The sequence below is a fragment of the Taeniopygia guttata genome, chromosome 1, assembly GCF_048771995.1.
Source record: "Taeniopygia guttata chromosome 1, bTaeGut7.mat, whole genome shotgun sequence".
In the NCBI taxonomy this organism is placed as follows: domain Eukaryota; kingdom Metazoa; phylum Chordata; class Aves; order Passeriformes; family Estrildidae; genus Taeniopygia; species Taeniopygia guttata.
Genome location: NC_133024.1, coordinates 33,560,443 through 33,585,178, shown reverse-complemented (window position 1 = coordinate 33,585,178; position 24,736 = coordinate 33,560,443). Strand labels below are relative to the sequence as shown.

Below are 24,736 nucleotides of genomic sequence, written 5' to 3'. Positions count from 1 at the left end.
GAGCATAAGGCGTGACGTATGTGACAATCACCAAGTGTGGCAAGCACTCAACAAGCAAAAGGGTTAAAAATAACAGCTCCTCAGGATATGCATGGCACATAAATCCATCTTCTGTCCTGCTAGGGAAAACAAGGGGACAGAAAAAGGAGGGGGACAATCATCGGAGGAAGTACCAGGCAAGCTTGTTTCTAGGGGTTTCAGCTTTTAGCAACCAGATTGGCACACAGAGGAGGCCAACACATGGCCTCTGGAGATTAATCTTGGGACAAGTGGAGAGTCTTTCCAGGAATGATATTTCAAATTGAGGTTGCATTCTGAGTTGCCCTTGCTCTCCATTAAGTGTAAAAAGCATGACATCCCTAAACTAACCATAGCCTTGGTGAATAATCTGCACAACTGCTTTCCTGCAGAACACCAATTTAGGAACAGTTCTATTGTGAAGCAGTGTTGGTCCATTCTAGACCATGATGCTGTCAGCAGACAAGAAATGGGCCAGACAGACTGTGAGAACTGCTATGCAAGTACAAATTTCTCAGAACAAGGCAGTGTTACATGCCCAGGTATATTGAGGGAAAACCAGGCATGCAAATGCCAAGGAAATCTGAAGTAAGGAGGACAAGTAGCTTAGCACTGAACAGTGTTACCATGCAATTGTGTTATTGCAGGTCTCTCTGCCCCACACAGCTGCCAAGGAACCGCAGAAGTTGTTCACCTATCTCTTGCTCCAGAATATTGATTTGAGCAGATGATACAATGCAGAGGGCTAAATGTTCTGCAAGTCAGATTGCTTTGAAGGGCAGGAGTTGTGTTATGAGTGTCAGTTGAACTCTGAGAAACAGAAGAGACACAGAGCCTGGAGGAGCCCTATGAGGTTCGCAGTTTTCCTCCCTGCTGTGCAGAAGGACACAGGCTTACACTCAGATGGCATCTAATTGCACTGGTAACCTGCTGCAACATCCACAAGATCCCTCACCATCTGACTTCAGTGCTTGAAGGTTCTAGTGATTTTTTCCTATTAAACAAAAACAATAATGTAGATCAGGACAACTACGTGTCCTCCAGATGTCAATTTGTAAAGCAAACCACCATTATTCCCTTTACAGCCTCTTCTACACTTGTTTGATTTGTCATGTCCCTCCCCAGCTCAGTGTCCTTTTTCACAGTTCCAGCCTCCACAATTTTTGTGTACTTTTGACATTCTCAAAGTCTCTTATTCTCTTTTCTGGAATTAAATTTATCTTAACACACAACCTATAAACTCAGCCTGGACACCCAGTAATGATTCAGAACACTGACTGGTGGATGGAGCTGGACAGAAAACCATCAGCTTTATGAAACACACCACACACAACCAACCAGGAAAGTGATGAGTTTGCTGTTTTGGTTTTTGGTTTGGTTTTTTTTTTTTGCCTATTTGTTAAGAATCAGACTTTTTGTCTAACTTACTATAAGGAAAACTAAGAAAAATTTCATACATCTGCATTGATTAGTTCAATGTAACCTTGCTGCCCATGTATCTTCCAACTTGATTTTACAACATATAACCACAAATCTCTTCTGGTAAAATGCTGCCTTCACACATTTTTTTGTTTTAAATATAATTCTTTAAACTTGACTAACTGTACTAACATGAGGAATAGTATAATTATATAAAGATCAGGAAGTGGCTCAGCATAAACTCACAAACTTTACTTTAACATTTCTGTTTATCAGAAAGCATCCTGAAAAACCAAGCTACATTCTTGCTTCAGAGCCCCTAGATGACTATCTGACCCGTGCAATCCCATAGATATGTCATCTCTACTCATCCCTGCCTGTAAACTACAATTAAATACTAAAAAAATGCTCAGTATTTAGTGTATAACCTGTTAATCTTAGGTATCAGACTTCACCATAAGGAAGAGCCCAGTTCATACCAGGGGCTCACTCTGGGACTCAAATTCTTCCCACCACATCACTTCTCCTCAGGGGACCACAAAAGGATTTTAGCAACTGCTGGTATCAGCTGCTCATTCCTTCCAGGGCCATTCCTTTTTTCCAAGGAGTTCTCTTTTCCCGGGTATGTTGAAGGCAATGTGGGACCTGTTCATTAACAATCCTTGCTCCAGTTTGGCGACCTGGCTCCAGTTTGGTGACCCGGCTAGGTGACTGGTTTGCATTTCAGACAACAGAATGAGCAGATTCTGGGGCCTTGAGACTCCTTCCAAAACCAGACACCCTGCAATTACAAGTAGCTTCACCTGACCTTCTTGTTTCTGCCTTTCAAGTGTCACAATGTTAAAATCTAGGTGTAAAAATGTTAATGTTAAATCAACAATGCAATATGAAGACAGAATGAAAAATGAAGCCACAAACCCTCAAAATGACATTGCACCAAATGAAAACCTCTTATTTATACAGCTGAATAAATGTAAATTGACATCTTAACAATGCAAAATTATTAGAGTGCCCTGCTTTGAAGAGCTTACAATCTAATTGAATGCAAGACACAAAACTAGTGGAACTTGATGTATACTTGCAAGAGTAAAAACCAGGAGTTGCACGCTTAGTACAGCAGCTATGTATTTTTTTATCTTTAAAAGAACATTCAGTATCAAAATTAACATAAATGTGAAAATTGGAGTGAGACAGAAAACTAAGAAAAAGATGCCTGTTCAGGAATAAATAACTTCCAAACTCATACAAAAGAATCATTATATTACATGAAAGAAAACAATTCAATAACACAAATGCTTTCTAGTAATGCAAAAAAAAATGGAATGAGATCAAATTACCTTTATTGATTAGCAAAGGCATTATGGTCTTACATTTTCTCACATCCACGTTGGAATTTTTAATTTGAAAACCTTTGTATTATACTAGAATCTCCGAGTCAATTAAAAAAACCCAACATTCACCTTCAGGTAACAACATAAAATAAATGTTACATTTTGGACATTGAACAACTGGATCTGTAGATTTGCAAACCCTGGGTTGGGGTTGTTTGGTTGGGGTTTTTTGGTTAAAAGCACAGCTTAGCAGACATCCATCTGCAAGGCAGTGTTAAGATAGTGCACAATACCTAGATCTGAACCAGAAGGAGCCTGGAATTATTCCACTACAGCATGATGCGAGATATGCCCACACAGTCAGGAGAGAGAAGAGCATTTGAAATCAGAAAAGACTGGTTTCCGTATGTGAAACTGTAAACTGTCCAGATTCCCCCTTTCCAGGGAATTCTACATGATTCAATTCCCTGATAAATATGTTTTGAAAGAAGCATTAACCGCTTCAGCCCAAAAGTGAATAGGGACAATTGCACTGACTTGCTCTGGCAAAGTTCTGCCACCAAAATCTCTTCTGGACCATATCAAATAAAGAGCAAAGTTTTCTTCACATATTTTGTATGTTGATTACTACTGCCATCACTCATCAGGTCAGGACAGTCTTGCTGGCTCTTTCTGGGATGAATATGGCAGGAGAAAACATGACCTTTATTTCTATTTTTATAAAGCTGTTGTTCAGCACCGTGTTAATTTGCAGTAAATACAAGAAGATACCACAGTGAAACAGACCTTAAATACATCTAAGATGCAGAAACCTGGTATGACCTGACCACAGAAGCATATCTGAGTAAGGCAGATTTTCTCATTTTGCTGAAGCAGGGACTGCAAAATCATCTTTTATCACACTGGCCACTAGTTACAAATTTGGCTTTTTCTCCATGGTTACCCTCTGACATCTAGCTTGGCCATCTGGAACAAATTTGGAAGGAAAGAAGAGAGCATGAGAAGGAAAAAGATTATGCTTATAATGCAAGACACCATTGCTTCAACTGAGTGCAATATGCACTTAATAGGAATGGAGGAGAGGATGCACAGCTGCCTCTTGTGCTTGTATCAACACTACAGTTGCTTCCAATTCCAGTGACAAATAGTACAATAATTTATAACCATTTCCCCCCCCCTAAATTAATGAATACTGTTAATTTATAGCACTCACAGAATACACAGTGTCAGCTCTCATAAATATCTCGGATAAGGAGATGTTTTGCCACTAAAATTTATAGGAGAGAATGAAACATCATCAACCTGAGGTAAGGGAGTTATAGTGTGGTTACCCTGTGTTTTGTCTATGGGGAGAGAGAAAATGACAATTGTCCAGAATGCAATGCAGATCTTAGGTGTGTTAAAATGCCCTTTGGAGGTGGATCTCTCTCTCTGCTGATCAAAGCAACACTCCGGGACAAAAAGCTGGGCATCCTACCTAGGTGAGGCAACTAAAATGGGATGGATCTACATTAAACGTCTGAGAAGTACCAGAATAACAGAAGGACTGAAAAAGAGCATAAATTTCACTATTCCTAGTCCAGAGCCCACTTAGTTTTGCAGTGTGCATGCACATAACAAAGGCTTGTTCTGTATAATGCTTGCTCCTTTAGTCCTTTTGTAGGCAAAATACTTCACTGTTTCTCACAGTGGAAACAATGTCGCCCTGGAAAAAGCTCACTGCCATAAAAGCAGTGACATCTTTAAATCAAAGCTTTGTGGTGAAAATTGGCATGGTTTAGATAGTCATTTTCTGACACTTGTTTGTTTAACTCTTGGAAATCTAAAATTATGCTTTCCACAGTCTGTAAAAATAACTAAAATTTGCATTGCTCCCATACTGAAATTAAGTGTAAAAACCGAGAGGTAGTTGAACAAAACTTGGAGTGAAGGAAGTAGCCTTTTAGCCACATACTTATTTGAGAATTCCTATTCAGCAACTGAAAAGATAAAAATCTTGTAATACCAATTACCTGTTACAAGCAAAAGAGAAAGAAAATTTCCAATACATGTTGGATTTGCTGCTGTAAGATGTAAGAAGAGTGAAACCACATTTGAGATTTTTGAGCACAAAAATTATGATCCTAAATTTAAATTTTGTTAGCTAAAAAGAAGCTGCCAGTTTGAAAGATGAATGGGAGCTAGCTTTGTCTGGTCCTTTATGAACTTTAATAGTTCCTGCTGAGTTGTTCTTAGACCCCTTCCTTTCAACAGACCAGCCACAAAGCCAGCATTACCTCTACAAAATCCAGCATTTCATAGAGCACATCTGTCAGATTCTTCTAAATGGCCCAGAAGTTGTCCACATGGATTCAGATTGGCATGTTTTAATTCTTGACATTGATGTGCTTAATAAAACATGTCCTAGAAGGCATTTTTTAATATAAAATGAAATATGCAAAAAGTTATTCCATGGCAGAATCAGCACATCTTTATAAACAAGGTGGGCAACAAGGTGGGGCGAGTCAGGATGGTATTAAAAGCAGCCCACAGGTTTCATCCAGCTACAGGTACAATCCCTCTCCCTTTGAGAGATGCAAAGTGGGACGAGGGCAGCATTCATATCTCTGACTGCCTAGACACAGCGAGATGTGCAAGGATGACAGGGTTAGTCTAGAAGCACACATGCAACCAGGCACCCAGATGTGGGGGTTCCTGCTATCTCTGTGTGAATCACAAGCAGGGCTCCAAAACTGGAATCTGGTCTTCATCATAGATTAGTTCTTTCCATCACTGTGAAAGACATGAATGAATTACAGTAACATTTTTGCTATTAACTATTCTGTTGATGAATCCAAAATATGTGCAATTACAGATCTAAATATAGTCCCTTAGAGTTAACAGAAATCAAGCTAAGTAACTCAGAGAGGGAAGGAGGGAGAGCAGACATCTAAACCCATGCAAAAAGCTAACTTCACTTCATCAGTATGGTAGTATTATTTTACTTTGAAGCAAAGCCTTCCTCAAGAAATTCCATATGATTTCCATTAATAGTTCTATTCAGAAATATCCTAGTTCGCAAAATGTAAAAATTAAGCAAAAAATAATGAATCTCAAAATTGTTCATCTCATTCCATCTCTAAATGGCACTGGGCAACAAATAATTTTGTAACTACAGTCATATTCCTGTCTTGTCCGATTTAAAACTTTTAAGTGTACTTCAAAATTAGAGACAAGCAAAAGCCAAAGAGAAAGCCCTTTGTGCAATTGTGCAGCAACAGTGCACCTATCCATACAGTGTCTCACCCCATACCTAAAAGGAGCACATCCAACACCACAGGATACTCCAAAGTCCCTTTCCAGCCTCACTTTTTGCTGGTACTGTCAGCAAGCATGTCAGTGGAGCCTCATTGGCCTCCTCACTGAAGTGAGAAAAACAAAATATTTTCACTCTAGCACATCAGGAAAATGATACATGACCACAACCAAGCCTTGTTTTATTTTTTTCCCACATAAATAAGAAATTAAAGCTTCCTATAAGTTATATGATTTTTATTATTAAGAAAACTATTTTTTCCCTAACTATACAGGCCTGGACATTTAAAAGCAAGATGGCAGGCATCACACCAAGCAGCAAGGTGAAGTGTAAATTAGGTGCAATGCTATGTGAAATCTGAAGACTGGTATTAGATGTGAGAGCTATTTCAATGGTAAATTCCCAAAATGCTTCAGTTGTTCTTTAGAAAGACCCACAACTGGCCAATGCCAAAGAAAACAGTGCTTGGTAACAACTTCCAGTGATAAATATGGTATGTTTTAAAGCTTGTTTCACAGGTTTCTCTGTCTCCATACTGATTTTAGGAGAATATTTTCATCAAATCCAAAATAGCAATGCAGAAAGAAGTGCTGACAAGGAGAGGGATAATCCTGTCCTCAATGCTGATACTGAAATACTTCTTCACAGCTACAACAGAGTATCCCACTGAGATTTCTACAGATGCCCTCAATGGGAAGAACAGTAGACACGAACTTCCAAATTTTCTCCAGCAAAGGAAAATAAATCATTATTAGAAATACTAAACTAGTTAGCCACAAACTGCTGTCAAAATTATAAACCAAATAAATGGGGAAAAAAAACTCCAAAAACCAAACATGGAAGAATGCCCTCAATCTCCCTAACATTCATAGAATTATCAGGCATTACTTGAAAAAATAGCAATCTTTTTAAAAACTAGAATAGTTATAGGTACAATATTTTGAGTTGCCAGCATGTTTTTAATTACATTTAGAAAGTTAAAATCTATTGCATGAATTAGACAAATTAAGTCTCTCAAAATCACAGTGAAGTTGCTGATTCACCAACATTTTTAATCCTGCAATTTACAAGCTTACATACATTCTTAACAATATCCTTTTAATAATCAAATACATTCACACTGGCAACTTCAATACACTGATTGATGTGGCAATTTGAAGTATTTCAAGGGGGACATTTGGGTCTCTTGACTTTATATTTCAATGTTGCCAAAACACACATCCTTGTAACACCAAAGAATAAAGTCAAGCCTCGGTGTACACTAAGACTGACCCCAACTGCCTGGAAACAAACAGGAAATTCAGAGATTTTTAAGGCCAGAAGGGACTGCTGTGATTGCCAACCTCACTTCTGCACAAAGGAGCCTGTAAGATTTCACCCCTAAAGTCCTGCAGAAAGCATTCAGAAACTGAATTACAGCTGAACATCTGGCACAGAAACATCCTTAGTGCAAATCACCTAAATCAGGATTAAAACTTAAATAATGAAAAGCCTCAGTTTTCCTTCTGTAGGATAGGAACAGGTAGGATAGAGAAGCCTCTACAGTACATCAGGGTGACACTCTTACAGCACAGCAGGATGAATTATTAAGAATGGAACTCCTCCACACATCTCCACCTTTGCTACAGATAATGGCAAGCGATTCCATGAATGACAAGTCCATTCATTAAAATATTTCAGGTTTCAAATTTCATTTCTACACTGTCATTTTTTAAAACACAATCACAAAATCCCATTTATTGTTTTTTTTCATGAAAATAATTCTAGCAATCTGTGCGTTTTATCATTATTTATATAGCAAATGTTAACTTGTAACTAATGAAGGATTATTCCTATATGGAAGAGAATCCAAAGTCACATCGATTACATCCTCATTTCTGTTTGTAACATTCACTTTTTGCCCCTTCCCCCACATTTTGTATCATCAGATCCAGGGATATATTAGACCCAGGCACATCTGGATAGACAAGCTGAATAAAAAAAGGTTCCCATGACCCTTACTCTATTAGCAAATTCAGAAATTTTAAATCAGTGTCCAATTTGCAAGAACCCAGAAATAACCTAAGGTCTGCAAGTGTTTTCAGAGTAAGAATTTGCCTTCATGTACTTCCCAATTGTTGTCTGAACACTGGAAGTCACATTTTCTAAAACTGCAAACACAAATTTGAGGTGAGAAGAGGCCAAATGTAAAGCTGTTTGTCTTTTTTTAAATGCTGCCATACTACAGCCTTAGAGACAGTAGTTCTATATTGCACTAAAACATGGAAATTCAAGCTAACTAAAATCACATTTAAAAGAAAAAAAAGTTCAAATCACCTTCAAAACACAGCTCTCCTAACTTGTTTTAAAAATCAGCCTTGAAACTTTGTTATTTATTTATGCTGCTATTGACAGCTGATGTTTATCCGCCAAACGTGTCACAAATAGATAACAGATTAAACTATGGTTTTCAAATTTATTATCGTTTGTAAGAGAGGCTTCTCACAAAATTAAACATCAAGCTTTGCTCTTGGTGTCTGTTCAAAATCTCAGACGCCTATCTTTACAAAAAAAACATTTGAAGCCAAATTTGATATAAATCTTAAAACACAGCATAAAGTTACTTTTAAAAATTATTATTGTAAGTGCACAGGTTTTTCTCCCATTTTCACTGCAAAAGAAAAACAATTTCCATTCCCTATTAAAGCATTTTTAATTTGAAATTGTAAAGTACTAGAAATCGACAATCTAACACAATGAAGACGCGATATGAGATTAGAAGCTTCATAGCCCACCTTTCTTCTTGACTGGCATTCTTCTTCCTACTTCTGAATCTGGTGGCAAGCACTTATTTACAGGTACTAACGAAGTACTACTGGAACACTCTGCAAGGTCAGGAACTGACTATCTATTGCAGAACACTTTTACAGTTCAGTAAGGAAATGCAGCTTCAATCTTCATTTCTATGAATACTTGCTGTTCCCTTGGACTGGACTTGCGATGCTCTCCACAAATAAGAAAAAAAAAGGGGGGGAGAAAAAGAAGCTTTTTGATTCTTTTTTAAAAGATGCTTTCAATTTCTTTAAAATATATTTGACTCTATAAAAATACAAGAGCAAATGTTCCTTGGCAATATAAAACCTTATTATAACTCCTCTTCTGGCAGCAAAGTTTGAAAATTAAAAGATTTTATGCAATACAATTAAGGCACAGTCCATCTCTAGGCAGCTGTCTCAATACTCCACCTGTACATGCTCAAAAACATATTATTTGCAGGACAAAAACGCCCAAGTAATCCAAATAAGGAGGAAGACAAAAACAATCCAAAGCGCCTCTTTAAGCTCTTTCACTTCTTGAATTAATTTTGCTAGCTATGTATTAGGTGACTACACAGCAGACTGAAAAGATCCCTTTTTGCTCACCAGACAAGAGCCTTCAAATATCACCCTCTTACCCAACAGAAGTCACTGGGCAGACACTTTCATTTTTATTATCTGCAAGCCACCCAGCCTTACGGTCTTTAATGTCCCTCTGATCCTCCCATGTATTAAAAGAGAGGATTGAAAGCGAGGAAAGCAATCCCTTGACCTGGAATTATTAAAGTGACAGTGCTGCCCACTGGGCATTTGGGCAAAGCAGATTGCTTTGTACTGGAGTCATTTACTTCATGCCATTCCTTCCCTTGCACAGCAGCAGCCACCTCGTGGAAGAGGAATAAGGAGAGTTAGGAGAAGAGCTTCACAAAAGATTCATTTTCAGAGATAATGAAGTATTAAAGAAATAAAAAGCAAGCCATGAGAACAGTCCAGAGTTTCCCACTCAGAAGCGCAGCTGGTTGGCTTCAGTATCAGCCTCTCTCTCTCTCCCCCTTTTTCTGGAAAAAAAAAAAAAGAGAAACAGAAAGGGGATAGATTTTCCTCATCTACTTCGTTAAGGGAAAGTCTGAGAAAGGCGGGCAAGCTCCGAACGCCTCCCTTCCCCGCGGGGCCGAGGAGCGGCGATGCACATGGCCGGGCTCTGCTGCGCATCGCCTTCCCGGGGAGACGGGACCGGCTTGCGAAGGGGGCGGCTCTGCTTTGCTCTGATGTTCGCACTGGGGATCTGCTCGTCCCCGCATCTCGGGGGCAGGGACTCGGGGGCTGCCCCCCTTCATCCCCTCCCCACGGCGCCCTGCCCCGCTTCTCTCGAACGCAAAGGGGTCCGCCTGCTGCTTTCCCAGGCGAAACGAGGCACACAGGGCTGGCTGCCTGGCTGGGGGAACTGAACCTGGTCTTAAGGACGAGGACAATTCCCCTAGGATTGCCGAGGGACAAGCGAGGGGCAGGAGCTGAGGGGATGAGGGAGGGGTTGGAGGTGGGGCGAAGCGAGAGGCAGCCGGGGCGAGGGGAGCACAACGGAGCCGGCGGCGGGGAAGGGGCAGCGGAGGGAGGGCAGCGGGCGTAGCGAGGGCTGAGGGGGCAGGCGGGGAAGGGGCACGGGCTGAGGGGAGGGGGTCAGCGGGTTACCCCGAGGACTGGGCCTCCCTGCACCGAAGGGGGAGTCCCCGCGTCCCGGCCGCCGGTGCAGGATCCGCGCTCAGCCCCGCCGCCATCGAGGAGCCGCCACCATCCGCCGCCCCGGCAACCAGCTCCGCACCCTGCCCGCCGGCCCGCGGCCAATCGGCGGCCGCCATGCTGGGCCGGCGGCCAACGGCCCAATCGCAGGCGGCCTCTGATGGCCCCGGGTCATGTGAGCGAGCAAGATGGCGGCGCCCACGGGGAGCTCGTGCGGTGGGAGGAGCCATTTGTAGGCGGCGGGAGCGGCCGTGTCTGTCCGTACGGCTCAAGGTCGGGCCTGAGCGCGGCGGGGAGGCCGGCGGGGTCAGCGCGGTGCGGGACAGCGGCTGGTGGCGCTGGGCTTGGAGATCGGGGCTCAGCCGCAATTTCCCGGCGTGAGGATTCTGCCCTGAGCCGGGCCCCGGGGCTTTGGGGGGGCTCCAGCAAGGCTTGGGGAGGGAGGGTGCTTTCAGCGCTGTCTGCGGGATCCCAAAGCACGGGCTTGGGAACCCTCCTCGGGCGGCCTGGAGCGATCCCGGTGAGATCCTGTCCCCTCGGCTCCTGCATCCCGAACCGAAGCAGGCTCAGTCCCAGGGAGGGCTTAGGACACAGCCTTCACGTTATAATAGCAGCTTAAGGTAAGCCTGATTGGCAAAGGAAATCTGGGAGAATTTCCTGTGCAGTGAAAGGCGTAGGAAAAGCAGCACTTGAATCACTAAACTCCAAATGTAATCAAGAGCTGTTGTGAAGGGTTGGCCTCAGATGGTCACCAAGATGCTCTTCTCACTTTCTGCCCCCTCAACAGGACAGGGAGAAGGTATGAATAAAAGCTCAGGGGATGTGGTAGGGACGGGGAGATCGCTCACCAGTTACCATTACAGTCAAAACAGTAAACTTTGGGGAAATTGAATATACTGTCAATCAAATCAGAATAAGGTTATGAGAAATAAAGCCAAATAGTTTATTTTTATTTATAATTCCCTCCACTCTCCCTTCACTCCTATTCTTCTCTATGTCCTCTTCCCTCTTAGAAGTGCAGGGAGACAGGGAATGGGGGTTGTATAAAGTTCATCACGTGTTGTCTCTACCACTCTTTCCTCCCTGCACTCTTTCCTTTTCCAGTGTGTGGTCCCTTCCATGGGAGACAGTTCTCCACAAACTTCCCCAACAGGAGTCCTTCCCACAGGCTGCACTTCTCTGTGAACTCCTCCAGTGTGGGTCCATTCCACAGGGGTCAGTCCTTCAGCAGCAGTGGCTGTTCCACTGGGCTCACAGGTGGGCTCCTCTCCCCATGTGGCCACATATCCTACCAGGAGCCTGCTCCAGCACAGGCCTCCCACTGGATCATGGCCTCTTTTGAGCATCCACCTGTTCTGGCATGGGATGCTCCAGGGGCTGCAGGTGGATCTCTGCTCCACCCTGCACCTCCATGGCTGCAGGGCACAGCTGCCTCACCATGGGCTGCACCAGGGGCTGCAGGGGAATCTCAGCTCTGGCACCTGGAGCACCTCCTGCCCCTTCTTCTGCACTGACCTGGTGGTCTGCAGGGCTGTTCCTCTCACATGTTCTCACTCCTTTTTTCCGCCTACTGTTTTGCAGCAGTTTTTGCCCTTTCTTAACTTTCCCTCACACACCACCACTAGTGGCTGGGCTTAGACTTGGCCAGCAGCAGGTCTGTCTTAGAGCCAGCTGGAACAGACTGTCAGTCATGGGGGAGCTCCTGGCATCTCAGAAGCCACTCTTGCATCCCCCTTGCTACCAAAACCTTGCCACACAAACCCACTGCAACTGTATGCTTTCTGATTTATGTCTACAAAGTATGGATTTCTTTGGTTGGGGTTTTTTCTTGCAGTTCTGTTTGACAGTTAAGTCGATTTAAACCTGAAGTATTGCCATGCAAAACAGGGAAAGCATTTGTGGCAAAGAGTCTAAATGTTTACTTGATTCATACTGGGGCTATGTAACTTTGATTACATTTGGGATTTTTTTCCCTTATGATCCAGGACTTCAAGATGACAGGAAGAGAGTTTCTTGAACTAGATTCTCCACAGCAGAGACTAATTTTGGAAAGATTTAAGCGGATGGAAATCATACAAAAGATGTTCAATGAGCTTCCTAAAGCAGATCAGTAAGTGCTGGTAAAATAAATGAAGATAAGTGCATCAAACATTTCAAGTCTTGGAGGCTTTTCTTTTTCCTTCTTCTTGTTTTACAAATTTTCCTTGCAGTCACAAAATTAGTTAATTGTGAAGATGCTTCTTATTGTCCAGAACAGAAAACCTGTTTTGTGTTTTTTCAATATGGTTATTTCAGTGCTGGCTCTGGTCCTGCTCAGCTGGTTTCTGGCATGTGCTCCCCAGTGCTGAGGGTTCTGGAACGGCTGATCTGTTCTGACTGGCTCTGAGCATTCTCGCAGTCCTGTGCTAGAGCTGGAACATTTTCTAGGAAACTGAAATGTGTTTCTGCTGGAGTCATCTTGTGTCCAGCAGGGCTGGCCTGGGGCCAAAACTGAGTGAGCATCAAGCTGCTGGTTTCTGCATTTCATTCTGCACCGCTCCCTGTTTCAGGAAGGCGAGACTAAGATGTCCAGGTGGTGGTGGGGGAGTCAGCTGGAGTCCTGCAGGCTCACCAGCAGGGTTCTGTACAGCACAAAGCCAGCTAAATGCCTTCTGGGCCTCAAAAATGACCTTTTGGTTTGTGATACTGCATGCCACTGCAAAACCTTACCAGACCTAAGCTGCTTCTGTTAGGAGCCATTTGCATGTGTGTATCAGCTTGGATAAATTTGTTAGAAATAAGAGTAATCAGAAGCTTATTTTATTTATATTTTTTTAATAGGACTAAATTGCTGGCTAAACAAACTGCTGGTAGTAACACAGGGCCTCCCCACACAGGTGAGAAAGCAAAGGCTGCAACTTTGTGTAGGATCTGCTGCCCTCAGCCTCCCAAACGCCTCCATTCCCAGGAGAGGCTGATACTCAGTAGTGATGTGGTAATAGATGTCTGTTAATATCCAGATAATGTCTGGATAGAAACTCTGGACTTATGGATTGCTGGGCCTTGGAAAGAAGTAGCTGCCAGTCACTGGCAGGACTTGCAACTTGTATCCAAACGGGCTCACTGATGTCTGGAAAGGAAGAGCAAGCATGCTGCAGTCAAACTGAGAGTTCCTGTTTACCCAAGCACTTGTTTTTAAAACTAGGGAGCTCAAACAAACAAAAAACCACAAACCCCAACTCTTCCATCCTCCTTTCCTTTTCTTTCGTAAGTGTAGCAGTGTAGCAGTTCTGTACCTCATTAAGTAGATTCTGCTGGTCCTGGGTACGTTAAGTTGCTCTGGTTTGGGTACTAATAATGCTGTTAAAATTTTAATCTCAGTCCTCCATATTTATTGTTGTGTTTGCCTGTGTTTCACTGCCTGTGATTCACTACCTGTAAAGGTAAAATTTGAATTTTCCTATTCAAAACAAGAAAGAGTTGGTGTCCTTGATGTCTGACATTTTAAATGTTTTAAGTTTTGTGAGATTAGCAAGTACATCTCTGAAGTCTTTTCCACAGTGCTTAATATTACTCAAAACATTAAAATGTAGAATCAAAAGTAGATTGACTTGACTTTCTAAAATTATATCTTTTATTGTATATATATTTCCTCATTTCTTTTCAGAAAATATTATCCTTAAAAATATGCTTATTAGGAGAGCTTTAATGAAGTTTCCATCAACTATATAATGGGAGGAAAAAATTGTAACAACAGCTTTTCAACTTGTCACTTCGCTCTTGAAGTGTGTAGCATATGACAAATGATGTGGCACTGGCTGCTTTTGAAAATAGTTACTCTCCATTTTGCACCAGTGAGAGATTGTCTCTTACCCCTTGTTGCAGGATTTTCAGAAGAATTGTACTGTTGACTAAACTAAACTTTTTTACAGTTCTCAGTTGCTGAAACGACTTTCCCTCTTTGACAGGAACCTTTGTAATCATGGAAAATTCTTCCTAGCTGCAAATTCAAGCTTATGTGGCTTAGCAGCAAATAATTTCTTCAGGAGCATCCTACATGTCAGAAAGGCTTCCCTGGTGTCTGCTATGCCAATGGCTGTTATCCCATTTCTTTCAACAGCAGCAATTTATGAAGTTTTTGTGCATGACCCTTTATTTTCAGGTAAAAACCTCTTTATTCCATTTTTTTTTCCTTTTGAAAGGGCTTTGCCTTCTGTAACACTAGAGGAGCTTTTTCTCACTGCAGAACAGTGCTCTTAAACTGTTGTGGTCTTGAAAAACCTCAGTTTGTAAAGCAGAGTTTGAAAAACAATGCATTGGACCGCAGTGAGTTCTCAAAGTGGAGTGGGAAAGGACATACATATGTTTATATCTATTTCTAAAAAGATTATTTGACACATTACTTTCAGCATTTTTCACTCAAAGTCATGCAAAAGTGACTGCAACAAAGCAGTTCAATTTCCCCCCCATCTGTACAATTTCATTTGAAGCTCAGCATTCGAATTATAAATTCCTCATGGGTTGCAGTGCAAGTGATTGTTTCTGGTTTTGTCTCAATTTCTGTTTTGGGACTGGTTTTGTTATTGTTTTGGTTTTGGTTTTTTTTGTAGTTGTTTTTTTAAAGAAAAGTCCTCTTTATAATTTTTTGCATACGTGTACAGCTTGGAAGTTTCTGTCAAGAGCCTCTTTTCAGATTGCTGCATGCAGCTTATAAATTGTTGTGGTGGAGCATGTGTGGATATTGGCAGTGAAATATGGTTTGCCACGCAGGTCAGCTGAACTGTGAAGTCTGTGCTGTGATCAGAGGAGGATTAGTAGGTGCTGTTGTGGGTGGTTTCTATCCCATTTTCCTGGCTATCCCCTTGAATGCAAGCCTTGCAGCCAGGTATGTCTTACTTACCTGCAGTGTATTGATTGAAATGTATTTATGAGTTAAATGTTCAGCTCTCAGTGTAAATGTTGTAGATATTTGATCTGTGCACACTTGTCTTCTTGTAGACATTTAGCATGTGGAAGGAGATATACATTAAGGTCATCTAATTACAAAATGAAGTTTGTAAGAGCTACACCAAAGTGAAATAAGATCTGCAAAGTGATCCATCGGGAAGCCCTTGTGTTTAGCAGAAGCCTTCCAAGTCTCCCAGGTGTGCCTGGGTGTGTGCTGTCATCCTGCCACCACTGAAGGTGGCTGGACAGCCAAGAGACCTCTCTGACCCTGGGTAGTGCCCAGCAGCCAAAGTCCCTGACAGGTGTCACTCTATGTAGTTCAGAGCACAGCAAGGGCAGCGCGAGGCTTGGTGAAACCTAGGGCATGGTCAGGGTGGTTTAAAGCATTTGTGCAGAGAGCTCAGTACCACCAGGTGTATTTAACATAGGAGAAGGAAGAGAAAATCACTATCTACATAAATATTTATGTTAAATCTTGACACTTGCATGGGAAAAAACGTTTCTACCACTGTTTCTGTTGTTTAGGTATATGTCAACTCCCTTGCCAGGGAAAGAAAATCTGTTACGCTACTGGCTCACAACTTCTCAGCCTGTCTTCAGAAAGATGAGTGTGGGTATACTGGTACAGGCTCTGACTGGATTATATCTTGCCACTAAAGAGCACGGAATATATATCAAAATGCTGCTGCAGATGAACAGTAGCAGGGATCCTGAAGAGCTACCTGAATGAAGTAAAGCAACTTCTCAATTGCCTTGGATAAGTAACCATAATAAACAAGAAAAAGAAGTGTTGCTGTGTCTTTTTAATACAAAAACAGTCTCTGCACTGGCTTTTTTTTAAGTTTTGAACTTAAATGCAGGTTAAACTTTCCATTATGCCCAGTTTAGTGTATATACCTGAATAACAGGGTTGCTTTGGAAATGGAAGGCAAGAAACATTTATAGTGCCTGCTTAATGTTTGGTTCTGAGGTGATGCTACAACTTTTAGAAGCTGTAAAAAATGAGTACTTTTGAAAAAGAGTTTTTTTCCTTCATAATGTAAACCATACAGATTTGGGTTTAAAAAAAAAAACATGCACACAAAAACCCCCCAAAAAAACACCCCACAACCAAAAGGGGAAAGATTAAGGTAAGGTTTTACTAGAGATCTACTCAAAATCTGAGTATTTTTCTCCATTCTGCTAGCACAAAACTTCTATCACAAGATTACTCCTTTTACACCATTAGATGGGTCACACTGTAGAGAACACTTCTATCACAAAGCAGTCAACAACCATAGTCCTGCCAGGCTTCCTAGCATATAAAAAAGCCAGCCTTTGGCCTTGTAACCGTTTTGCCTTGAAGTCTTTTCCTGAAGGATGGGGCTGTGTTGAGAGGCTTTTGAGGGCTGGTGCCATTACTGGGATATCTCGGCTACATCTCAGATCAGTGGTCCAGAGTAATGCCTTCATGAGTCAGGTGTGTCTTCACATGGGTGGCTGTATGTTTTAGAGCAATATAAATTGCAGTTCTCCTACTGCATGAGGTGTACTCTGCAGTCAGAGCTAAATCAGGAATTCTTCTACAGAAGCAATATTCGCCATAGGTGAATAGGGGCTGGCTTCTCCCAGACAAGTGAAGGACTGGAAGAAACAGCCTCAAACGGTGCTAGGAGAGTTTCAGGTTGGAGGCATTTCATTGCAGAAGGGCTTATTAAGCACTGGAATGGACTGCCCAGGGTGGCAGGAATCCCATCCCTGGAGGTGTTCAAGAAACCACTGGAAGTGGCACTTGGTGCCATGGTCTGGTCAAAGAGCTGGTGATGGGTGAAAGGCTGGACTCAGTGATCCTGGGGGCCTGTTCCAAACCTAAATGGTTCTGTAACTGTAAAAGCTCTACAGCTACTGGTCAACAGTCACTTCAATAAAATTCTAGCATCCCCTGAGCTGCACATGGACATATTTATTCCATGCACATGAAAATATTTATTAACGAGAATTAAGAATTCAGCATTGAGACCTTTAATTGAAAGGGGTTAAAATTTATGCTGTAATGCTGATGAAAATATATTGAAGGAGTTCCATCATCTTTATCTACTTTTTCCTTAAAAATGGGTCATTGCAGCAGGAACATGACACATTATTTATCTATACACAGGAGCAGCAGCCTGATTTGTACAGGGGAAGCAGCAATACAAACTCCCTGTTGTTGTTAGTAGAGATCATTTAGCTTTCCTTGATTCAAAGTGTTGCTGTGTCACACGTGGTGTTCCCTCCTGTTCTGCACCCAGACAGCTTGGCCTTACCTTAATCACCCCGACTGGAGATTCCCATGGACCACGTATTTCACATGACAGTGAATTGTCATATCTCCGGAAGGCATCAGACTTTAACCAACAGAACCACTTACCTGTGATAATAAAAACATATAATAAAGGTGTTATTGTGCAATAGTGTCTTGAAGAATGACAGCGATTGGCTCAGTGATGTTTAACATTATATAGTTAAAATACTGTAAAAACAGATTCCAGTGCTTATTAAAGGGTGAGATTCAAAAGGATCTTCCCTTGCACATACTACTTTCATTTTGGTATAAATTGAAGTGATAATTATCCTCAGTCATCAAAATGCACGTTCTGATGTTCAGTGGTCTGATCTGGACAAACCACATCCTTTTAGATGATCCTTTCTTAAAGTGAAAGGTGAAAATTGTATATTAAAAAGAAAAGATACATTCCTCAACATTTTAGTGAGTTGCAAAGACTAGTTGTTTCCAGCACCACTGATAAACACACAAATTGCAGGCATGTACTTCACATGTTCAGCATTAGTCACATCAAAGGTCAGCTGAACACTCCTGAGACTAGAAAGGTGGTGTGTCTGTAAACAAGGAAACTTCAGTTACACCCTCTGTACTTCTCAAAAGTATTGAGGGGAAGAAGTGTTCTCAGAAGTCAACCAATAAAGTCTGAAATTGTTTCAGAATTCCACAGGACACCAAGACACTATCCCAGTTCTGGCATGCATGTGTATGGAGGAGTGCCTACACAGGAATCTGGGAATGTTCCTTCCCCTCCCTGTTTCATACACAGGATATGACCTACCTCCTGCAATCCCCAAGAACCAGTCCTCAACCTCTGACAACTGTAGCAAACTGCCCACAAACACTGAGTGAGAACAGGTGTTAGTTGAATCCTAACTGAAACAAGGCAGACACAGGCTACATATCCCAGAGAAAGGACTTCAGGTTACTCCAAGTCACTATGGCCAAAAGGACAAGAATAGCTACAGATAAGAGCCAACAGAAATAATAAAGTTCCACTTTTTTCTTGTAGATGAACCATTCTAAATGCTGTATCAACATTACAATGTATTCTACTTCTCCTGCACATCTTCCTGGTATATGTGCAAGTCCTGCCCTTGGCATCCTCTTGCTAATAATTACAGGCAGTTATTTCTCCACATCTGCATATCCCACTTAAACTGTGTGGAAAAATGTAGAATCAGCAGCTGGTAATGTGCAATTTTTGCACAGAGTCCATTTGAACAGCTCCCATACTTTACATATCCTTTGGACATTTTACAGTGTAACTAATAGTGAGTAATACAGCCCTATAATCACAATATTGCTGATTCCAGCAGAAAACCTCCATAACTGCAAACTCTAGAAAACACAGCATTTTAAAAATCAGTAATTGTGAATTTTGCCAAAGATTCCTGTGTTTCACAGGGAAAACTGATTGCAATTTTGACAAATGGCATGAGAAATCTGATTATCTGGAAATGCCAAATGCTGGAACATGGCTCCCTGCATTTCCTTTGATATCATCTTTTCAGGCAGCTACAGCTTACAGAAGCACCAATTTGTTTTTAACCCCCAAATGCTGCAAAGCTCTTCAGAGGAAACAGAAGTTAATTTAGAACACTACCAAGAGTCACAGCACCAGGATCAAACTCCAAGGACTAAAGGAGAACTGAGCATGAAATTGTTTCTTATTTAGACACTAAATAGTCTTCAAGTGGCTCTGTTGAGAAAAAAAAAAAGGAAAATGCAGGTAGCATAGCTGTGCAGCTGATCACTGGCAGCACTTGGTTCTGTGGTACATACAATTTACCAAACACGTTTCAGTACTGATTATTTCTACAGCTAGAGGCCAAAAAGGCAGAGCATGAGAGTTTGCTTTTATATTTTTATGCAGTATTTTTTGTGAAACGCTTCTTTTTATCAAGCTGCACTAGAATCCCCTCATGCTAGAAAGCCAGTGCACTGTTTTAAACTGTCCTCTACAAATAAAGATGAACAGAAATCTGAACATACAATATATGGCCCAATCCAGAGCCATGAGAATGTTCTGTCCTTTCAGCACTATCAAACCTTTTTTTTTTTAACACTCACTGCAGTGTTTAGTGTGGAAATAGCAATTTGATCAAAGAATGTGATTCAACAGCATGTAATTAACCAGTCATGAAACTTCAGAACCTAAAATAAAACAAAAAGGAAGAAGATGGCAATAAACCATAGAAGAGTTTATCTAAGTATTTTACTCGTCCATGGTATATTGATCAAATCTATCCATATTAACAAAAAAATTAAGAACTATGAAATACAAGAAGTGCTAATTCTCAGAAGTACAGCTTTACCTGCAGTTCAAGGAATAACACCTTTGTGTTGTCCTCACCACAGAATTACTTTTAAAGACAGAAGAGCAAGAGCATTTCTCCTGCATACCCTGATCCATTACATCTTGTCTTCCAGCTGATGACCCAGAGACCGCAACAACATTTTCCCCTTTCTATTTTACCACTTTGTTTAACGAACCAAGTCATTCACGAAAAGATGAAAAAAACATTTGAGCCCATAAACTGAAAGATCAACAAGTCTGATTTTATTATGATATTGTATTCTTATCTGAATGGCACATAATTACAAAGAAACATTTACAATATATTTTCAAGTATTAAGTAATTTCAAGGCTTTCACTTCAAAAAGCTACATTAATAATACACCATACAGATAGTACAGTTGGTTAGTTTCAAATAACTTCCTCCCTTCTATTTGGTTTAAATATGATTCAGTAGGCACTAGAAATGCCTGCAGCCACTGACTTTCTTGGGAGTTGACCTTGTTCTTGTACCACAATACATCATTTTACATGTCAGAAAATCAGCTGCTCTCAGACACAGCCACAGGTCGTGTCACACAGAGCATTGTGCAGGTTCACAGCAGAGGCCAGAGGAACTGACCCTGACCCTGCCATTCAGCAGTGATGCGACAAGAAAGAATGCATACTTAAATTAACTTAAAAAACACTCCTACATTGAAGTAACTGTAAAAATACCACTGGAACATCCCATGCTTGCTACATTAGTGTTTCTCTTTTCCTCAAGCACGTTAAACTGAAAAATAAACCACGTTCATGAAGTCTGAGCTAGGCAGGTTGAGATTAGCTTGAACCTAAATTACTTCCATTTTGCATATCAGTCAGTGCAGGTCCTGGTGGTTAACTCTGACTCCCATGCACTGGTACAACCCATCAGTCACAGCAGAGTTACCCAAGTTAAGACTCAAACTTTGAACAGCCCTGTTGATGCCACCACAGAGGTGTAAGGTCACACATATTCCACTAAGTCTCTTTTGTGCTGGCAATATCCCCTGAACAGATGGAATTCTGCATACAGTGGAGTAAACCCTGTTCGATAGACTATTGCCTTTTAAAAAAAAACATCTTGGATGACAGTAAATAATCCCAGCATTCTACTTTTTTTTTTTTTTTTTTTAACCAAAGACAGCGAAAGCCCTGTTACCTCTTTATTCTCATTTCTTATACTACCTTTTAAAATAAAGCAGGAAATGTGGCCAGCAGCTGGTCCCGTCTCTTCTGCCCCAACACAGCTGAATCCACTTTAGCATAAAGAAAAACAAGGATGCTAAATACACATATACTTTATCGCACAGTGATGTTTCACAAAGAAAAATCAAACTCCTTTTCTACTGATGAACACGTGACAGAATCTAGCACCAATAAAGCAAATGACTGGGAGAAAATGCTTTCACTTACTTAGCCTTAAACACAAAATTTAAGGCTTTAAGAAACAAGACTTCAGAAACATTAAATAGTATAATTTTTTTAAAAAACAAATTAATAAATGAAACTGTTTTAGAAAAGTATTCTTTGTGAAACCTCACTTTACATATTATAATTTTCACAATTCTTCTTCCCCCAACTGACATACATTTAAACAACCTAAACATTTTAATACAACTGAAAAAAGAACCCACTCATCTTTTGTGATAGGGAGAAACACTGACTAGTACGAGAAAACACACACTATTTTTTTGTCAAACTATTTGTCCTCCTATCTCAGAAGCAATTACAGAGCACTTTTCGTATCATTAGCCTCAAGATACATATTTGCTCATCTCCACACTGTGCTTAATTATATCAGGTTATAGATTTCTGGATACTGTAAGAGGCTAAATTAAGAACTCTACAGTAGAGTTATGCATATACATGCATATACATGCAGTATTTTTAAAATTTAAAGCTACTCTGAAGTAACATAGGAATTTCAGTGTGCATGGGCACAGAGATTTACTTGTGGGAAAGTAATGAGGTGCTTTGATGCACTGATTCTTCAAACCTAATTCTCCTTAGAGGCCCACACAAGAGCAACTCCTCTATGTGAGGATTCCTCTGCAGTGATTTAATGAGTGCTCAGGCTGTTTCATCAGGTAAAAACTCTGCATCATGAATTAGAGCAAGCTAGAGAAGGGCTTTTGAATGGTACCGTGCATCACTAACACTAGACAGCATTTTAAACCAACAGGCCACCAATTCCTTTTCTTTTTTTCATTCAAAAAACAATTTACTTAGGCTTTTAGGACAGTCTCCTGTAATAAAAGGCTATAAGTGTCACACCCCCCTTATTAGCATATTTTCCTTTTTCTGCTTATCAGATACTTGGTTTAATAGGAAATTTCTATTTCAAATGCATGAGCAGTTTTTTAAAATTGAAAATGTAGCCCCTGTATTGGCTACTATGTAGCCAATGTAGTTGTTTCAAAAATGAAAACAGGAAAATGGCTAATGAGAATGATGTGATTGTAGCCTTCACTATAAATTATACTCCGGAGCTAGAAACATTTTGGCAGAGTAGGCCAAGGACCAAAGAAATAATTTTCTGAACCAGTCATTACAAGAGACTGGGATAAGCAAAGCAAGCTGTCTGATACCACATTATGGGAATATATTGATCCTTACCAGGTTGCGAGGTGGAAAACGACTGTTCTTTAACCCCTACACAACGGAGCCTGGCAGGGCAACCACCTAAAAGAGAAACTGTCAGAGAGGTTTTAATAGTAATGTATAACTGAGATGCAGTACAATTTTATATGCATGCTTTCTTTTGCCGATCATTACTATTTTCTTAAGTCTGTCCAGTGACGATGTCATAATGGAGGTTTTGTTTGGTTTTCTAAGCAAGCATTTTCGGCTCCTCAGGATAAGCAGGCTAGACATTATCTGACTCAAGACCGGGTAGTCAGCATTATCTTTACTGCGAAGCGGAGCCGAGCACACCTTCATGCATCAAGTCGGCATGATCTTTTCACCCAAGTGCTGCGAACGGCTCTGGCGGCACCTCCGCGTGTGCACCACGCGCGTCAGTCTGCACGACCACTGTCGCACACAGCTCTGCGCGACTCCCATCGCCAAACAGGCTCACACCACTACCGTCCACACGCCAGATTTACAGGACCTTAAACCAAGGCCACCGTCTGGCTCCCAACGTGCCGTTCGAGAGAATTTTTGTTACCCTGGCCACTTAAGTAAGCGCCAGGTTCCCCTCCTTTGCATCTCCCCCAATACCACCCCATCACCACTGTATGGATTCTTTTCCTCCGCACCATCGCCTGCTTCCTCCGCCGCGACGCGAGGCCCTTACGGGTGAGAACCCCACGAGTACTTGCAGCAGGTACTTGACCCTACATTTTGAAGGAGGCCGCTGCCCGCCGAGCACAGATGGAGCAGAACTCCACCGACACCTGATCCCGGTCCACGTGCAGGCAGATCCCGCCGGGGGCCGCCCACTCCTCCTCCGTCCCAGTCACCGCCGCCGGCTCCTCCAGACCACGGGGCCGGGAGCTGGGCAGGGCGTAGTCGTGGTCGCTGCTCTCGCCGGCGGGCTGGAGGTGCTGGTGCTGGCGGCGGGGGCCGCCCGTGTCCCTGAAGAGGCTGGTGCCGAGCTGCAGCCCGCCGGCGCGGGTCCCGGCCAGGCGGCTCAGGAGCTGCCCCAGCGCGCTCTGGTTGGCCAGCACAGCCCGCAGGTAGCTGCTCTCCCGCTCCAGCTCTCGCAGGCGGCGGCTCAGGCCGCGGTTGCGGTCCCGCAGCTGCCGGTTCTCGGCAGCCAGGCCCTGCAGGCGGCTCTCCAGCCCCAGCACATACTGCTTCTTCTTCAGCCGGTTCAGCCGAGCCGCCGCCGCCGCCTTCAGCCGACTGCCGGCCCCGCCGCTCCTCCGCCCGGGCGCCGCCGGCCGCGGGCCCCGGCCCGGCGCGGGCGGCGGTTCGGGGTCCCCACAGAAGCAGTCGCTCAGCTCCGCGTCCAGGTCCCAGTCCGGCCGGGCGGCCTCCAGCAGGTCTCCCAGCTCCAGCCCCGGGAACCAGTCCTCTTGCTCCCACACCTCCAGCAGGCCGCCGGGCGCCTCGGCCTCCTTCTCCTGCCGCCGCGGCTCCGAGGCGCCCGGCGGCTCCCGCCGCGGCGGCGGCTGCGCTTTGGGCCGTGCGGGGCCCGGGTCCCCTTCCCCGCCGCCATCCCGCCCTCTCGGGGCCTGCCCCGCTGCGGCCAGCGGCCAGACGGCGCCCGAGGGGCTGGCCCCGCCGGCCGAGGCCGCCAGCAGCTGCGTGAGGCTGTGGCGCATGGCGGGGGAAGCGCCCGGCGGGACGGGACGGAGCTGCGGCCCGGCGCTGCCGCCGCGGGGCCTGCCGGGAACCGGCGCGAGGGCGGGCGGTGGGAGCGCCTCGCGACTGCGCCCGCGCGCGGGAAAGCGGCGTGTGGGAATGGGGGGGAGCTCTTACCAAATGTGGAATGTGTAAACATTGCCTTGAGACGGGATGTTCCGTGGCGTGTGATCGTTGTATACTTTCAGAGAGAGATCCGTGAAACGGGGAGCAGCCAACGAGCTCTAAGGGATCTCCAGGTGTTAGAAGGACAAATTAATTGTCGCTAGAATTGCCTTG

The 24,736-nt window shown here is 42.9% G+C and overlaps 3 protein-coding genes across 21 annotated transcripts in view; 1 reads left to right on the top strand and 2 right to left on the bottom strand.

Moving 5' to 3' along the window:
- Positions 1-10,687, bottom strand: part of DLG2 (discs large MAGUK scaffold protein 2) — a 988,777-nt gene extending 978,090 nt beyond the window's left edge. For 14 of the 16 annotated variants that reach the window (XM_030286703.4, XM_032751275.3, XM_032751277.3 and 11 more), the window contains exons 1-2: positions 10,548-10,687; positions 8,838-9,916 (exon numbers count right to left, since the gene is read on the bottom strand). In XM_030286703.4, coding sequence (XP_030142563.1) covers positions 8,838-8,856 — 19 coding nt within the window. In that variant the 5' untranslated portion in view covers positions 8,857-9,916; positions 10,548-10,687. The remainder of the gene's footprint in view (positions 1-8,837; positions 9,917-10,547) is intronic. The other 2 variants (XM_072937109.1, XM_032751283.3) reach the window with 2 other exon arrangements.
- The window catches only part of LOC100222067 (transmembrane protein 126A), a 45,662-nt gene extending 29,354 nt beyond the window's left edge, over positions 1-16,308 (top strand). Inside the window, exons 1-5 of one of the 2 annotated variants that reach the window (XM_002188843.7) lie at positions 10,701-10,868; positions 12,581-12,705; positions 14,543-14,736; positions 15,345-15,459; positions 16,047-16,308. In XM_002188843.7, coding sequence (XP_002188879.6) covers positions 10,713-10,868; positions 12,581-12,705; positions 14,543-14,736; positions 15,345-15,459; positions 16,047-16,251 — 795 coding nt within the window. In that variant the 5' untranslated portion in view covers positions 10,701-10,712 and the 3' untranslated portion in view covers positions 16,252-16,308. Of the gene's footprint in view, positions 1-10,700; positions 10,869-12,580; positions 12,706-14,542; positions 14,737-15,344; positions 15,460-16,046 lie in introns of those variants that run through there. The other variant, XM_072937220.1, reaches the window with a different exon arrangement.
- Positions 15,342-24,535, bottom strand: CREBZF (CREB/ATF bZIP transcription factor). 3 transcript variants are annotated; one of them, XR_003963096.4, is made up of 4 exons: positions 23,489-24,535; positions 22,763-22,840; positions 21,332-21,402; positions 15,342-17,910 (listed from the first exon to the last, which is right to left on the bottom strand). XR_003963096.4 is itself a non-coding variant. In XM_030286716.4 (3 exons), the coding sequence occupies exons 1-2, from the start codon at positions 24,415-24,417 to the stop codon at positions 22,792-22,794; spliced, it is 978 nt and encodes a 325-aa protein (XP_030142576.4). In that variant the 5' UTR covers positions 24,418-24,535; the 3' UTR covers positions 20,365-21,402; positions 22,763-22,791. The 3 variants fall into 3 exon arrangements, 1 of the variants encoding a protein (XP_030142576.4); XM_030286716.4 differs by lacking the exon at positions 15,342-17,910 and having other exon boundaries at positions 20,365-21,402; XR_012058662.1 differs by lacking the exon at positions 15,342-17,910 and having other exon boundaries at positions 20,365-22,840; positions 23,407-24,534.
- Between the last annotated feature and the right edge of the window lie 201 nt (positions 24,536-24,736).

Coding starts and splice junctions, on each gene's coding strand:
- CREBZF (XM_030286716.4), bottom strand. CDS start 24,417: ATGCGCCACAGCCTCACGCAGCTGCTGGCGGCCTCGGCCGGCGGGGCC. Junction 22,841..23,488: donor GCAGCGGCCTCCTTCAAAAT/GTAGGGTCAAGT, acceptor CCTCTCTGACAG/TTTCTCTTTTAGGTGGTTGC.